This window comes from Ambystoma mexicanum, chromosome 11 (assembly GCF_040938575.1).
Source record: "Ambystoma mexicanum isolate Mex_15411 chromosome 11, UKY_AmexF1_1, whole genome shotgun sequence".
Classification (NCBI taxonomy): Eukaryota; Metazoa; Chordata; class Amphibia; order Caudata; family Ambystomatidae; genus Ambystoma; species Ambystoma mexicanum.
Window position 1 is genome coordinate 409,332,719 of NC_090934.1, and position 17,916 is coordinate 409,350,634.

The 17,916-nt window shown below is 45.4% G+C and overlaps 1 protein-coding gene across 4 annotated transcripts in view; it reads left to right on the plus strand.

The window, feature by feature from the left end:
- The window catches only part of ARHGAP1 (Rho GTPase activating protein 1), a 902,391-nt gene that overhangs the window by 325,578 nt on the left and 558,897 nt on the right, over positions 1-17,916 (plus strand). For all 4 annotated transcript variants that reach the window (XM_069623207.1, XM_069623205.1, XM_069623208.1 and 1 more), the window contains one exon: positions 15,124-15,211. In XM_069623207.1, coding sequence (XP_069479308.1) covers positions 15,124-15,211 — 88 coding nt within the window. The remainder of the gene's footprint in view (positions 1-15,123; positions 15,212-17,916) is intronic.

The following is a 17,916-nucleotide window of genomic DNA, read 5'->3' on the forward strand; positions in this document are numbered from 1 at the left end:
AAAATGAACTTAATGGGAATGAGATTTAAGCCTAAGGGGTAAATTATTACCTTTATATTCTTGTAGGGATTTCTCCCGCGATACAATTCCTGTGGATTGCGATCAATTCCCGGGACTGCTCGAATTTACTAACTAAGATGGCCGCTATGTAAACACGCTGAATGACGTGACAACGTCATCCTCATTGTCAACTGTACAACGCGATGAGGCTGAGCCCATGCCTGAGATAACCAACCCCTTCATTAACTATCTTAAACGGTGGGAGGAGCGAAAAGAAAGTTTGGGCCCACAACTGGAACGAGCTAGTGCAATTAAAGGGCCTTCTCATAATGGCAATTAGTGGTTTCAACAATGAAAAAATCAGCCCTCTGGCAAGAACGCAAATGGGGAATTGAAAGTTATTTCATGGAACACCAGGGGACACTACAATCTTTATACTAATCTGGCAGTGGTAGACATTGCAGAATGCACAATGTACACTACTAAAGGAGACCTGACTCATAGCCAAACTGGTCCTTGATGGGTACCAAGTTTTCTGTCAACCTGCAGAATTTGGTGTCAGAGGTAGACCCTATGGAGGCTAAGTGACTGCTGTAAAATTAGACCCCTCCATGAAAGCAGGTCACATTTTTGATCAACCTTAAGGTATTTTGGCAGTAGAAATGGAGTGCCCGTCCAATGAATTTTGCGTCGTCCTATTGAATATCTGCTGGCATCCGAGAGGGGGTAATTTGGATGACTTTCTCTAGTGTATTGTTAACCTTGTTTGCGATGCGATTGGAGGGCCGTAATGGCGTTCGATGTGTTTTGCTAGCGGGAGACTTGAACACGAAATGTTATCCTGTCTCCGCTGATGACACATCGTACCACCCTCTCCTCACTGAACCTTTTTTCCCTCTACGATCAATTTAGAAGAAATTAATTAACTCCTTATACATAGTTCAGAGGTGCGAGCAAAAGTATAATAGACTAGATTTTTGTCGACCCAGTGCTGTTAGAACCATCTTCTGATTTTGCAATAGCCCCAACGGATTGGCGTGATCATTGCATGCTGCGTGCCCTTATACACCTGCCATCTCTGCTTCTTGAAAAGGAACCTTAGGTCCTACAAATCTAAAATTGTCCTGGGAGCAACGCAGTCCTCTCATTGCTATGAATGTTGATAAAGTAGCATAATTATTGTGAGGTAATTATTACCACCACATATGAATGGAAACTTAATACGTTCAATGTTGCACACTGATTGCTTCATTGGGTCCCTAGATTCAGGAGCCAGATACTGTTTGACTTGGGGTCTAGGTTCGAAGGGAAAAAACATTTACACGTCTTTGATGCAAGTTGGCACAAATTAAATCACTCATGGGACATACTTTACAAGATATAAAGTGTCAAACTCTCTTGACTGATCTAAAACTTAAATCAGTTAAATTAGTCAAACAAAAATACAGACTATACTGTAGAAATGGCGTGCATCATTACTCCAGCGTGATGCTGAACTAGTCCTACAATCATTATCCAAAACGGACTGCGGCCTCTTTTGGATGTTAATAAATGGTATTCACGTTTTTCTATTTACTTTGCAGATTAATGCTGTCACAGAAGCAATATGGGTAGAGTATTTGCTGTGCCATTTGAGCAGTGTGTATGGTCTACTGATTTAGCAGCCCCTACCATCATTAAGGAAGACGTTTATAACTTGATCCTAAAATGTAAAATGTCAAGATCGGCTGGACCCAGTGGGTTATCTAATGTCATTCTTAAATAGGAACCCATGCATTGGGCAAATGTTTTGACTTTCCTCTTCCGAAGCATAATATCTTTTAAGAAATTCCCCATCTCCTGGCAAACAGCACACATCGTACCGATCTTTAAAAAGGGTTCGAGATGGGAACCCTCTACTTACCACCCAATCTCGCTTTTAGACGCTGATAGCAAGATCTTTTTAGCAATATAACACCTGGAGAGTTGGGCTGCGCCATCTGCCAGTGTATTTAAATATCAAACAATTTCGAACAGGGGTATTCTACATCGCCCAATGGCATTATCTTTCCACATATCCAACGGTCTACCTGGGATACTCCAGATTCTTGTATTTATGTTGCATCAATTGACCTATCAGCAGCATTTGATCGCGTGGACCGCAAAAGGTTGTAGTCGAAGCTCAAAAGTTGGGGAATTCCAAACACCCTTCTGGACCTTATCATAGGCGTTCGTGCCAATGCTTCAGTTAAAGTTAGATTCAATAAATCTTTGTGTCTGATGTGAATGACTATTTAACACCTGTCGCACTAATAGCTCCTAAGGTGGGCTCACAGCAGATGTCCTGATTCACATATGTGCACGATTTCCTTTTCTTTGATAATCTCGTGTTGGGTTGAGACGTTTGTTGAAGGCATTTTCAAAATGTTCCTTTCATAATGGGCTCAAGATCAATGCTAAAAAAAAAAATAGAATTTTAGCAGTATCAAGAAGTCGGGAAAAGCGACTGCAAACATGGTTATGGGATGAACATGTATAATTCCATCCTCAGATGACATACCTGGGATTCATGCTATCGGCAACTCCCAGTATTGTACATGTGAAGAAAGCGTTATATCAGAAGGCGACAATGCCAATATCTCAAGCATTGGCAATACCTACAAAATGTCTCCTACTCAATTTTACCATTCCTACACTTTTATCTGGGCAAGGCAGTACCTAAACTGATATATTGGAACTGTTCTATAACTCTAACTTGAAATGCCTAAAAGTGTGGGAAGGGAAATTATGGAGGGCAGTATATTAGGAGTCCCCAACTGTGTGCCGCTTGCGGCTATCAGATTTGAATTAGGCACATCTTCTATTGCTGCTAGGGTGGAATGGAATCTGCTCTCAATATTTTGGAAAATATTCATGTCCTCAGGAGAATCTCTGTATGCAAACCTTAGTGAGAGCTTGCAAATAACTCATAATATGAAAACAAAAAAAAAACATTGTAATGTCAATAGGGACGCATTGTGCAAGAATTCTTGGCCAAATAACCACGAATATTGAAACCTTAATTCTAAATCCAGACAAAGTAAAAGACAAACTATTAGACTTTGATTGGATTGTAAATTTATAGAAATTCCAGTTATCCCCGTGACACTTTTTTTTTTTATAATTTAAATTTTTATTGGTTTTGGAACAAGAGGGCAACAAACAGAAGAACATGCATATAATATTCACATTGTAACAGCAGTACATCATCACTGTTGAGCGTAGGTGGTAGTGTGACGAAATGTGTCCTTCCCTCGCCTCTGCGTGAAGTCATTTTTGTTCCCTTTCCCTCCTCCCTCCCACCCGAAGACGGCGTGTTGTATTCACATTATCCTCAATTGATTTGCATATGTTCGGATTGTGCGACAGGTCTCTTCACTTGTAGTATGGCGGGTGGTGTTCATGTGCATTGCTTACGGGGATTCTAAGTCAGTGGGTTGTTTTTGCCTCTGGCTTGGGATATGTAGGTTGGTGAAGTCACACCAAGCTTCTTTGTGATGCGCTGCCCTTCCATGAAGGGCAGCCGTGATGATCTTCTCCATTGTGTAAATATTTATTGCAATATTGATCCATTCTTATCTGACTGGAAGGCGAAGACTTTTCCATTTAATAACTAAGCCGGCTCTCGCGGCTAATAAGTGGGGCTGCTAGCCCCTTTATCCTGTGTAGTTCATCGTCGTCTTCTTCTAGTCCAAATAAAGTCAAGAGGGGGTGGGTTTGGTCCCTTTCAATGCCATCTATTTGTTTGATCCATCCATGCGGATTTTGGGGCAGTCCCACCACATATGCCAGTAGTGGCATCCATTCCACATCGCCTCGAGCATTTTGGGCTGTTGGCCTGGTACATGTTCGACAGTCTGTGGGGGGGTCATACTGCCATCTATGGAGTAGTTTTATTGCGTGTAGCTTGTATTGTGCAGCTATTGATATTCGGCATGGTGTTTTGCAAATTGCATCCCATGCATGCTGGTCGAACTCTCTGAAGTTTTTTTCCCATTTTTCTTTAAGTCTGAGGTTCGAGACTTGGTCTTTGCAGATCAGGGCACTGTACATGCGTGCTATCAGGCCTTTATTCGTGGAGGTGGTATCCAAGATTTTCTCGAAAGGGGTGAGCTCCCTTGGTATCTTTGTTTTCCATTCTCGTTTGGATAGAACGCCCTTCATGCGTAGGTAGAGGAAGATCGGATTGGGTGTAGTTGGAGGGCTTCCTCCAGTTCTGTGATTGGTATAAATTTGTCTTCTCTCCATAGTTGTCCTACTCTTTCGAGTCCTGCATCAAACCAGTTTTGATATCTGGGGTGTTCTGGGATTTCTTCTCGGATCCCTGGGGCCCATAGGTGGCTCAAGGGAGATGGCCATGTGGTCACGCCCGTCATTCCCTTTCCCTCCTTCCATATGTTCCATATTGTGCCTAATATGGAATGGTTGCGTAGTCTTCTAGTGAGTTGTGGTCTGGCGACCCTTAGCCATTCTGCGAGAGTCCTTTCTGTCTCTAAGATGCGGGAATGAGTATTTGTAGTTGGGCGGCCTGGTAATATTGTTCGATGTCGGGGAGGCCGACTCCTCCTTGATCTTTGGGTAATATGAGAGTTTCATAGGGTATTCTGGGTTTCTTCCCATCCCATAGGAATCCCGTTATTGCCCTTCTCACTTGTTTGAAGAAATCTTCTGGGATTGTCACTGGGAGTACCTGGAAGGGGTATAGGAAGCGTGGGAGGCTAACCATCTTGATGGCGTTCAGGCGTCCGATCCATGAAATTGTGAGGGATCGCCATTTTGCGAGGTCTGCTTTCAAGGTGATGAGAAGTTGGGAGAAGTTGGCCTCGTATATATCAGCAACGTTTCTCATCAGATTGACCCCTAGGTATCATAGTGTCGGGCCTCCGATGGTAAGGCCCCGTTGCTCAAATTCAGCTCTTTGGCTCGTGGTGGTTTCGCTTAGTGCGAAGAGGGTGGACTTGGTTTTGTTGATTTTGAAGCCAGACAACGTGCCATATGCTTTAATGAGGTGGATCGCTTGGGGGATTGATGTCATCGGTTTCTGCACGTGGAGCAGAATGTCATCTACGTACAGGGCCAACTGACATTTACGTGTAAACCCTCGATGCCTACATTCGTTCTGAGCGTGTGTGCCAGTGGTTCCAGTGACAGTGCAAATAATATTGCCGAGAGGGGGCACCCCTGTCTCGTTCCTCTGCTCAAGGAGAACTAGCGTGAGTACTGAGAGTTTACTGAAACAGAAGCTCCTGGAGAGGTGTAGACAGCCTTGATTCCTCATTGAAGAGCTGGGCCTAGGCCTATTTTTTAAGCGTTGCTTCCAGGAAGTGCCATTCGACTCTGTCAAATGCCTTCTCCGCATCGATTGAGAATAATGCAGGTGTGTTCGGCATTTTTTTAGCTTTGTGAATGAGGTGGAGGGTCTTACGGGTGGAATCTGCTCCTTATCTACCGAGAATGAATCTCATCTGGTGGTTGTGCATTATGGCAGGCATATGCGTCTCCAACTGCGCAGTGAGGACCCTTGTGTAGATTTTAGCATCTGTGTTTAGGATGGAGATAGGGCGGTAGAATGCGCATAACTTGGGGTCCTTGCCTTCTTTGGGGATGACCATGATTAGTGCCTCGGAGAAGGATTCGGGTGCAGAGGCTGATTGGAGGATATGGTTAAAGAGCTCAATCATAAATGGAAGGAGGGCATCGATGACAGTTTTGTAGAACCCTTCCGTGTAGCCGTCATTTCCAGCGGCTTTCCCTGTTGGGGCGTCTTTTGATCGCCTCCTCTATCTCTTCACCTGTAATGGGGGCGTCGATGGCTTGTGCTGTGTCCTGTGGTAGGATTGGAATAGTTATCTTGCTCAGGTATTCTGTGGTTGCTTCCTCGTTTGGTATGGTGTCTGAGGTGTACAGTTTCTCATAGAAGCTGGCAAAGGCTTTGGGAATATCTGAGGGTGGTCTCCATGGAGGCCAGTCTCGCTTTCTATTGTTGCCACCCATCTTTCTTTGCGTTGATCGCGGAGTCTGGCGGCGAGCAAAGCATTGGCTTTGTCCCCTTTTCGTACTCTTTTTGTTTGAAATATTGGAGTTTGCGTACAATTTGATCGGTTTCCAATTGCCGCAGTTCTCTCTTGCTGTTGGCCTCGTCTATTTTTTGGTTTCTGTCGGTGCCAGCCGATTGGGCGCTGTGGTCGAGTTGGGTTATTTCGTTCTTGAACTTGTTTTCTATGAGTTTACGCTCCCTTTTCTTTGCTGCCCCTTCTTTGATAAGTATGCCTCTCCACGTGGCTTTCCCTGACTCCCATACTGTGTTTGAGATTTCGTCTGTGTTGTTCTGCTTGAAGTACTGGTCAATGTCCTTCGTGAGTTGTTCGCGGAATATCGGGTCCCTCTGTAATGTCTTGTTGCAGCGCCATTTGGAGCTTCTGTGGGGGAGCGGCAACCAGCTGAGAGTGACCGTGACCATGTCGTGATACAACCATGTTACGGGAGATATTCTGGGCCAGGACATCGCCTCTGTTAATTCTGGTGTGAGATAGATATAGTCGATCCTAGTATGTGTAGCGCGGAATAGAATGTGAAATTTGTTTGCCGAGGGTTCATATGGCGCCATGCATCTTTGAGTTTGTAGGCGTCCATCATGTCTATTACCTTCGAGCGGCCTGCCTCTGGTGTGGTGGTTGCCTGTGGGTTGCCGACATGTTGAGGTTGCCTCCTAGAATCACTTCGCCTTCTGCTTCAATCATGACTTTGGGGACTATATGTTGTAGGAACCTGGACTGTCCAGTGTTGGGGGCGTATATGGATGCAAGTGTGATGATAGTGTCCCGTATTTTGCCGACCAGTATGAGTGCTCTGCCACTTAGGTCTGCCCAGGTCTTCAGGGGTTCTAATCGAAGCTCTTTACTAATGAGGATGCCGACACCTGCTTTCTTGAGTGGGCTTGAGCCCCAGTAGTCGGTGCCTAGCTTGGCATATAGGACCCTTGTTTCTTCCCCTTTGCTGTATCTAGTCTCCTGTAAAAAGAGTATGTCAAGCTTATCCCTTTTGAATTCTCTGGTCACGAGTGACCTTTTGGTGGGAGAATTGAGCCCCTTGACATTTAGTGTCCCAATCGTAATGTCGCTGAGCCCGTCGCTTACTGTGTTGTGACTATCGACCATTTATATGCTTTCTTAGCTTGTCCACCGGGTCCCATTTTTTGTTGTTGGGTGCCAACGAGGTTGGAGTGTTCTTGTGATTGTGTGTGGCCGTCTTGAGGTTAAATATTTTTCCCCTGCCCTCCCTCCCCTTAGAGGTATACAACCTGATACCTGTGGCCCTCTGTTTCCATTCTCAGGTTTTCCCCGTAACGGTGAGGGCTTGTGTCTTTTCTTGTTGGCGTCCGATTTGGACTGGGTGGTAACACAGTCCAATGTCGGACCACCGGTGGGGACCGTTACCGCACGGTCCTTCTTGCAAATACAATCATTTTAACTTTTTGAGCCCCCTTCCCCCTTTCTCTCCCCCCCCCAAACACATTCGAACTCAACAATACCTTTTATGAACAAAAATGTAGTGATACATGCGGTTTCAAGGCTCATCAGCTGACTGCTCCGACTCTGTTCGAGGGTGTGCTCTTCCATGAGTTTGACCCCACTTTGGGATTACATGAGTCGCCTGAGTGTTGATAGCCGCACTTGCTGTGTCACCTCGTATTCCGTCTCTCGGATGTGGGTTGTCGGGGTGGATTTTCACTGTCCGGTGGATTATTGCCTTGTCTGTACTTTCTGGATCCCTTCACTCTTCTCCTCGTTGGTCCTTGGAGTTCCCATCGCTTTCCATTCTGCTTCAATTCTTCTCGATCTCCTTATCTTGGACCTGTTCCGAGGAGTTCTGCTTTGCAGTCTCGGATCTCCTCTTCTGATCGCAGCTGTATCCTTCTGCTTCTGTGCTCGAAGGTGAGGGAGAAGGGGTATCCCCACCTATATCGGGTACCTTGCTCTTTGAGCCATTTCGTCAGCGGATTACAGAGGCGTCTCAAGGCTAGAGAGAGCGAGGATAAGTCCTGGACTATGGTTATCTGTGCTCCTCCCAATGTGAGGCTTTCTCTAATATCCTGGTTCTGTCCTGGTATCGGTGGAATCTGGCGAGGACTGATCTTGGGCCTCCAGGTGGGCCTCCGGCTCTGTGTATTCTTTCTGTTATGGGCTCGTTGATGTCCTAATCTGCCGTAAGGATTTTGATAATGTCATGAATTGTTTTTTTAAGGTCTACCTCGGTTTCCCCTTCATGTTCCAGTATGCCAAAAAAACGTAGGTTGTTCCTTCTTTCTCTGTTTTCTAAACTTCCATCTTCAGGCGAAACTCTTCTCTTTTCTCAATATTCCGTATTCTCAGGTCCATTTAGGTTCTCAAGGGTGTCCAAGGAGGCCTGGTTGTTCTCAACCCCTTCCAGCCTCTCTTCGATATTATCCATTCTCTGTGTGATCTTGTCTGTTTTGCCACCTAGGTTGGCTCCCATGGTTTTTATTTCGTTCAGGAGGGCAGCGATGTTGCCTTTGGTGGCAGCTGCACCTGTCTCCGAAGTGTCTGTTGACATTGTGTCTCTGTACTCAGAACTCAGGGGGGATGGAATATATGCATACTTGGCTAGTTTGCCCTTAGTGTTCATGAGGTACTTGTTGTGTCAGAGGAAGCACACGCCCCTGTCGTGGGGTCCTTACCCTCTGCACCACTGCGTTACCTGATGGCTTTAGGCTGATTCCGGACCGTTGGGGTGCTATGCAGCCTGTTGTGTGGGTGGGAGGCAGGTCTGGGATCTCTTTGTATAGCTTTGCTTCCTGTTAGGTTGGCCAGTGGCCGAGTTATTTATGGAAGTACTTCCACTGCATGTAAGGGCATAGGATTACTTCTTGTAGGATTGGAGCGTGGTCTTACTGCAGGGCAGTCTTGTGTGAGTGAGTTCGGCAGGGGATCCGGGGAGGACCTAATATTTCCTTTCAGTCTGTTTCGATGGGATATCTTGGTCTACCCCTTGATGCTGTTATGATGCTGTTATTGGGATGCTGCGGGAGTGCGCAAGGGTGGTCTGAGATGGGCTTCCATGTGGTTTGCTGCTGTGAGTAGGTGGCGTTTTATCTTTTGTGAGCACCAATTAGGAGTCCTGGAGGTGGGGACGGGCCGTATGGGCACTGTGCCCATGATTAGCTGGGCGGACATGTCACGGTGCGTGATGAGCTGCCCCGTGGGATCTCACTTGGTTCCTTAAGAATGGGCGGGTAGTGCGCAGGGGTTGAGGGGTTATGTGTCCGTTCAATGTGGCAGCTGGTGAAGGATTTATGGCGTTGGTATTCACTCTTTCATGCCTCTCCATATTATGAATAGCAGCCGGTGACATCCTTGTGGTTGGTGTGTGAAATGTATTGCTGCATTTTAGATGAATAGAAAGTCATTATGGTTGCCATGCAATACACCATCTAACATTAGAGGATGGGGGCAGAGTCGTGTGCTGACAACTTGAGCAAACTGCTATCCTTTAACTGCGCTGGTAGTCTAGCTTTGTATTTATTGCCTCTGTAGTGTCTCACTCTCGGTGGGATTTCCAATTGAGATGGCAAACTTGGAAACGGACGTCTTTTATGGCGGTCCGAGCCGCGGAGCGCAGGACACCAGGGGTGGTGACCCCTCAATGGATGGGGGCCCTGCAATGGGCCTGCGTTGCCTCTTTGTGGTTCGGGACGCGCATCCATGGGACACGGTGCCACGGGGTACTGTAGTCGCGGCTGATAGTCAGAGCCGTGAGTGGCTGGGGGCGTAGCCTACCTCCAGTGATGGCAGGGCCCTTCTTGTGCTCCGGCGGTCTGCGGGCTTGGGGGTACAGCTGGAGGGTCCGCGCTGGGCAGCGGTTAAGGACACTTCTGGACCGCAGCTTCTGTACAGGCCACGCGGGAGGAGGGAGCTGGGGAGAACGCACCGACGGGCGCCTCTCAGAGCGTGAGTTGTCTCTGGTGGGGCTCGCTTTCCTGAGCGGCTGCGCTGGGCCGTCTGGGTGTTACTTTCACCCTGTCCTCAGGCGCAAAACTTCACACAGCGATTTCTCCGGTTCCTCGGGTCCGATTTGAGTCGGATTTTCTCCTGGATGGTGGTAGGGAGGGGGGGGGGGGGTATTCTGATTTATTTTCCTTGAGTTATCCTCCGTGGGGGGGGGGTCGCGGTGTGGGGGCTCAGGTCACCTCGCAGGCCTACGGAGATGGAGCTTACATTGAATAGGAAATCTCTGCGCCCCCTGGTGGCCAGTCAGCCCCAATTACACATTTAAGTCATGAATATAAAAAACAAGGTGAGATTGCTCCATATTTTGTCAGGTTTCCTGATAAACATCATAGGCGCACCTTTATGAAATTACGGTGGAATCTTGTACACAGATTTTTTTTTTCACAAAGCTCCCTAATTGAATCTAAAGAGTTGTTTTGCCGATTTTGCCTCCAGGAAGGAGCTGTTAAGTCAACAAGACATCTACTATCCTTTTGTAAGGAAGTGAACACAAAACAGGAATGTTATTTGACAAAAATGTACCCTAATCATCAATGGGCAAACGAACAACAAATATGGCACCGATGTCCGAGTAGATGCAACACATCTGAAGCCCTAGATGTAGCTTCTTTTTTTAATTCTTTGAATTTGAGTGAGGGTTAAGTTAAACTGACCACTGAGCTAGACATGGTAGCGCTATAGTATGAAATAATTACTCCTGTACTTTTTACAAATCTCACATTTTATTCTTTGTATAAGTAATCAAATTTGTTCACATGTTTTAGTGACTTTAATTCTCTTTCCTGAGTAGTTTAAAGGGTTTTATATTTGTTCTAGTTAATTTCTTTTAACCCTGTCAGTGTTCTTTGACTTTCCTTGTTTTAACATTTATTGATGTATTGGTTTGTATTACTTTGCGTAGCAAAAAGTTTATTTAACCATAATGAATAAAAAAAAAAATAAGAGTTTGAAAAATAAATGTTACCAATGGATCAGGCATATCAAGGGGTGCCACTCGGTTGTTCATGACGCTATTTTATCCTGTCAGAAGGGCAATACATCAAACTCACAATGCAACCACATTGGAATGTAACTGCGGTCCTGGGATCTTGTTATGGGGTTATTGAGTATTGATCGCAGATTTTACTCCTCCAATTGCACAAGAATTATATTACGATCGTCGGAATTTGAGGGGACGTATTACAACTAAAAACCGAGGCTTGCACATATTTCATGCGCACGCAGCAAATTTGGAGTACCATCAAAGTGTAACATTCATACTCCCAAATTTTTTGTTCTTGAAGATGTTGAGTGATCGGGAGTAGAAAGTTACCGCTGCAAAGCAGTGATTGGGACTATTAAACTCTTGTCCTGTAACATAGCAGGTTTAATCAGAGCGATGACAAACCCGATATGGGACTAGTTTATAAGAGACTTTAATGTGGTAGTATTCCAGGAAACTTGGGCAACGGATCCTGTTTCACTTCAAGGGTTTCAGTCCTACTGTGTCCCAGCATTAAAAAACTGAAGGGCAGACCCAGTGGAGGTTTGATCGTTTGGGTGGATCCGCTCCTTGGATAGAAGATCGTGCAAACCGATATGGGCTTGCAAGACCTCCAATCTCTAAGTATTACCACAGGAGAGGGGGAGGAAATCCTTATGAACATTTACAGTAGGCCCTCTAATCCCGAGGGAATGAAGACTCTAACCCTTATGATCTTGTTTTAGAAAATTCTTGAGTCCGGGTGTACAGAAACTGATTTTGGTGGCAGGACATCTGAACCTTCAAATAGAGCCGATGGGCGTTCTAGCAGGACTGTGGTAGGATAAAGACTGGGCCTGGGATATCCTAGAAGCAGTGGTAGCAGCCCCAGTGCCTACACATCAGCTTGCAATTGAATCCGCCTGCCTCCTATCCAATCTCAATATAAGGGCATGCAATGGGAGAATCCAAGAGGACCAACCTGCAAAGAAAACGTTTATAGGGCACAATGGGTACTCTTTAATAGACTATATAATGATTTCAGCAGCTGATTGGGCAAGGAAAATCCATTTTGAGGTATTAAACAGAACAGAAAGTGACCATCATCCAACAGTACTCTACTTCAGAGGAACAATGTCTTCCGCCCTAGGTGATTATGTGACAAACCTAAACCAACCCTTGGAAATAGTTGGTCACGCTCGCAAATCCTTAAAATGGACAAAAGTTTTAGAAAAAGAGCTCAAACCATCACTATATGCGGCAATAGTGGGTAATATTGTAGATATCTGCAGTAGTGAGGCCAACAACGAGTTAATTCTAGAATCCTATGAGAACTTAAATAAGAAAATACTTCCCTTCATTTCTTCTTCTGCCGGCAAAATAAGAGCCAAAGCAATCTACAAAGAGATGCTTTGACGAGGGTTGTCGTAAGGCCAAAAAAAAAGATTGAGTGTGCCGCAGTAAAGAAGGGGGTGAATGAAGAGGCTTTGCGGCAAACACGGCTAGAGTACATAAAACTAACACTAATGAAGAAAAAGGAGCCATCTGTCAGATAAATTGAGGGCCCTGTACGATGCTTTACAGTCTAAAAATAATATACTATTCTGGAAATTGGTTACGGACAAAGGATTACGGGGTGATGCAAAGTTTGACTGCTGTATTACAGCAGAAGACTGGTGGCAGCATTTTTCAACGCTTTATGTCCACAAGCTCTGTGTAGTCCCACAACCTTTGCCATGTGTGGCAGTGTCCGTTAATTTATCGGACCATTTCATTATTACCTTGGGGAAGTAGAACATGCTCTTTCTGCCCAGAAATATGGCAAAGAGGCAGGCCCAGACCTCATTCCTGGTGACTTGTTTAGAGACGAGGTTGAAATCTGGGCAGCTATCCTCTGCAGTGTTTTTTATTCCATCATTAGGAAGGGCCAGATACCGGAGTCCTGGAGGAAAGCTGAAATAATCTCCCTGTATAAGAAGGGAGGGTGGAACATGCCAGCAAATTACCGCAAATTACCGTCCAATTTCGCTCCTGGACAGTGCGGGTAAATTGTTCGGCACGGTTTTGTCCCGTCTCCAGGACTTTTTTCCGATAAGAACTATTTTAGTACAGACCTTCAGGCAGGATTTAGGAGGAATAAGGGTACGTTACACCAATGTTTCGTGCTGTATGTGTTGATCCAGAAATACCAGATGAAACTTTATGCAGAATTTCTGGATCTCAACACCAATTTCGATTCAGTAACCCGGGAAAAACTGTGGAGCATTCTCGCTCGACGGAATGTTCTCCCGACCTGATAGAAATAATTGGTTTATTGTACACATAAAATAGAGCCTCTGTTCATTATGGCCTGTGACAGGAATCCACAAAGTGTTTCCCGGTCACTAAGAGGGTAAGGCAAGGCTGTATCCTGGCACATTTTATTTAATTTTTAAATTGAGGTCATCAATGCTTTAGTAATGGGATGCCAGGACAGCCCGAAAATGTCCCCTAGCAAATAACCAGCATTATTTTATGCATAAAATGTAGTTCTTTTGTCCACTACTCCGCAAGGCCTGAAGGAAGCTCTGAAAATATTTAGCCGGAAATGTAGGGAGTTACAATTGGAACTTAACATTGAAAAATCCAAAGTCCTGGTCTTTAGACTCCGATTTGCAAAACATACTCCCTTGGTGCTAGAGGTGGAAGAAACAAGATTAGCTCAAGTTAAATGTTTTGACCACCTTGGTGTAAGGTTTCAAGACACAGGTGGGTGGGTGGCTAGAACAGGTGAAACTCTCATCACCCTGGAGAAACTTAGTGGGTCCGTGAAATCTTTCCATGTCAAACATGAAGGTGGAGCCATTTCACCCGCCCTTAATCTTTATGGAAAATGAGCACTACCTGCAGCTCTATATGGGTCTGAACTGTGGGGCCACGCTAATGTAAAAGATATTATTTCAAGCGAACGTAAGTTCATTAAGCTGTTATTACTGCCTAATAGCGCTCCCTCTTCATTGGTGTGTATTGAACCTGACAGAGTGCCTGTGGTTATTCAGTTCAATCTTATACCCGTGTTATTCTGGCTAATGTTGTGGTTGCAAGAGGGCCTATAAAATGTACGGTCTGCACTAAGACATCTCTCGTCACTAGATGGCGGGAGCTCCATAGCATGGCTCTGTCATTTGAAATAAGTTTTCAAAGAAGCTGGTGAAATTGATCTGTGGTCTAACCCTGAAGGTCAATGTGTAGGTGCCAAAAGAAGAATTAAAGCAGCTTTGGCTAATAAAGCACAAGATGAATTTCTCTATTCTCTATATGGTCATGGAACAAAAAAAGGGCCTGGATTATCTTGAGTTTATACCCTTTGGCCACAAAGCCTATTTGGATTACATCTGACCAGTATTTGGAAAGTTGCTGTACATATGCCTAAGGCTCGGCACTTTACCGGTGGCAGTTGTGACGCAAACATGGCATGTCTCTAATACGGCACAATGTCCAATGTGTGGGAATTTTAAAGAATCAGTGCTACATTTTATGTTATTGTGCCAAAAATCCTTGTATGTTATGCGATTGTATTAGGGAAATTGGGGGTCTGAGATAGTAACTCAGCACTGAATCTGCTAAAAATGAGCCCAGATACTTTTGTGGTTTTTGGGTGTGCGTGTTATATTCATAGGGCCTGGCTTTTAAGGAGTCAAGGGTTGAAACTGGGGGCCAACTGAGTAGTTTCAAGCACAGCCCACTCCCTGGCAGTACAATAGAGCAAATGTTTGGTTTGTATGTACCGCACATTTAGAGGTCATTCCTATACCTTAACACCTTGGTCTAATTGTATTTTGAGGCTGCGAGCACCGCTCTCCTCAACAGTTTTATAGACTATCATTTAGTACCAATGTAACTGCCTTTTAGGTCTTGTATACCATTAATTTTGTACTAATACGGTGCTGGTTATACCTTTATGCATTTGGCTATCCCTGTGTATCTTCTGAGTTGTTCTTGGATTTTTATGTCAATGGATGCATGTTATTTGTTTTACTTGACGGCGTACGCCAAATAAAAGTATATTGACTATGAAATAATAAACTGCCTTCAAATAGCTGCACATTTTCTAAAGAGCTTTTGTTTCCTTCCCAGGTGATGACAAGTATGGGCGCAAGGTCATTTTATTTAGCACTTGTCGGATGCCACCAAGTCACCAGTTGGATCATGTGAAGCTTCTGGGGTGAGCATGCTGTTTTTCTTTTGCCCTCCCCTTAGCCCTCTTCTCTTCCTGCCTTCTCTTAGCACTCACTTTCTTTTGTCAGTCTTTCTCACTGTGAGGAATTCGACCATCCGCACGGTGGGTATGCACATGCCTAGGCTTTTTTGAAATGTTTAATTAAATGGAATGATGGTAGACCAACCTCAAGAAAATGTGTAGGGCTAATCCACACACATTTTCCTATGCTCACTGCACGACAAACACATGGACCCTTATACTCTGGGTGGACACAGCCTACAGGCAAAGGCCCCCCCACCCCTCACCCCCCTGTCATATTTAGTTGGGTTTTGACAGCCAGGGGTACACAATGCATTTCCAGAAGGTGGAGTACCAACTCATCCCCTACATGGCCAGCCTGATTAACTATTAAAGACTCCATGGATCCACTCTGCTCTCTAGTTGGGCCCTGCAGCTGGTGACAGTGATTTGCATGCCGATTATAGGGTAATTTAAACCGGCCCACAATTGGGCCTGGCTGCAGTGGTTCATGAAGTAGGAAACCCTGACAACCTTTCATATGCAACTGTGTAAACTTGAAGCTAGCTCCCGCCCTCAGTATCGATGACAGTGAATTGGCATGTCTGGGACTGCCTTTATACAGTAGTTAACCCTGCAGCGGGACCCCATTCATAAGGCACGAGAATGTGGTTTGTAGGAGCCAGAGAATCTGGTCTTGCCACAGCTTCAAGGGAGACCTGCTGCTTTAATCGGGAACCAAAGAGATCCATTAACCAGCGACACTCTTTGATCCACAACAGACAGGACGATGGGTGGGACTAATGATCACATGTTTTCACCCATTTACCTTTCCTGTTGTAAAGCACTCTGGTTATGACCTAATCCATACAGGAGGCTGTTGGTGTGGACACTAGGATTGGTTCATTAAGGTAGGCTTAGCCTACACCAATCACCGTGGCTCATTTGGCTTTAAAAGAGGGAAGAGGCCCTCTTTTGGCAGATCATCTGAAGACCTCACAAAAAGTAAGAAAGAATAACTCATCATTGGACCTTGGCTGAAGGTACAGACTGCATTACTGCTTCTGCCAGTTAAGGAAGGCCAGGACATCTAAAGAGGGAAGCAAGATCCCTCCCCTAAACATTTCCCAGGGAAGAGAAGGAGATGCGGTACTCCACTTCAGAACCAGTACCCAGCCAGCACACAGCATGCCCTGCTAGGCTTTGCAGCAAGCTTCCTGCATAGGTCTCTCAACCTACACCCACCGACAAGACAGCTGCCTGCAACACACTCCTCGGCTTTGGGCCGTCCGCCTTAAAGGACGACTCAAGCCCATTGAAGAAAATGGGGGAAGTGCCTCGACGAGCATCTACCGACATCTTCCTTAAAGGACATCTTTGATGCTGAAAACTGCTGCAATGCTAACCATTGTCAAGCTGCAGTCGCTTAAAGACATCAGAGATGTTGCAACCAGTGCTTCAGAATAGCTGATTAGCACTGAGACAACGATTCCTGACCCCAAGCTGCCGTGTAGGCCAGTCTGCAGCCATTCGTCCATCTTCGCTCACTGAACAGTCTTTCCGCCGGATACCCGCAGCTGATTTCCTTCTTGAACTCTTGTCACAGAGGCCTGCAAAGCGCCCTGAAGCCGACTCCACCCTGTCGAGCACTAACATCTGTAGCCAAAGGTACACTGTGGTTCTGTTTCACTGGTCCCTCCCAGAAGGCATATAGACATTTTTTTTTTAAACTTTCCTTTTATTATAAGTTTTAGTAAAATACAAAACTCCACTTTGTGGCAGTACGGTCACTTAACAAAAAAAAAACTTTTTAATTTTTTTGAATCCCCACTCCCTCCTTCCCAATAACACAGTCCTCCTCCTCCCCACCTATCCCACCCACCTCACTTGGTACTGGTTTCTCCCTTCTCAAAGCACATCTTTAAACCAATAGATGACGATAAACTTGGCACCTTTCCCTTGCTCGGGTGTGCATTCCCGTCTAATTCCATATCCATTCAAGGCACCCCCCGGTTCTCCTCGAAAGGGCTACGAGATCCACTCCTAACATCATTTGTATTTCCCAGCAGCAGGATTGGTTCGGGACTGATATATTTATCAATTAATTTTCCACACTCCATGTCGAGAGTGCCTGCCTGTCCCTGGAGCCCTGCACCGTTATTTCCATGGTATATAAGTTGATAGCAACATTAGTCCATTCCTTTTTGCCTGGCATGAGTACACTTTTCCATTTCATGGCTAAACAACTCTTGCTACTAAAAGTAGACACAAGGCAATTTTCGTCAGTTTGGTATATTCTCCATCCTCCCCCTCCAACCCAAAACAAGACCAGCATGGGCGATTTAACCTGGGCAATCACGTCCAGCTCTTTGATCCACCCCAGGACTTCATCCTAAGAGACTTGCACTCTTCAACCCCCCCACCCCATCATATATGCCAATAGTCTGCCCTCACTCCACATTCCCGCCAACAGGAGAGGCTGATATTTTGAAACATTTTGGAAAGTCTGACCGGATCGTATTGCCATCGGTTTAGGAGCTTCATGGTGTGCATTTTATATTGACAGGAGATCGATGTCCGAGAGGCTCCCCTAAAGAGTCTACCCCAAAGAGCCAAGTCTATTTCTGTAACGCTCACCTGATTCCCGTAGAGGCGCCGGTCTTGACTGGGCGTATACCGTATCTTCAAAG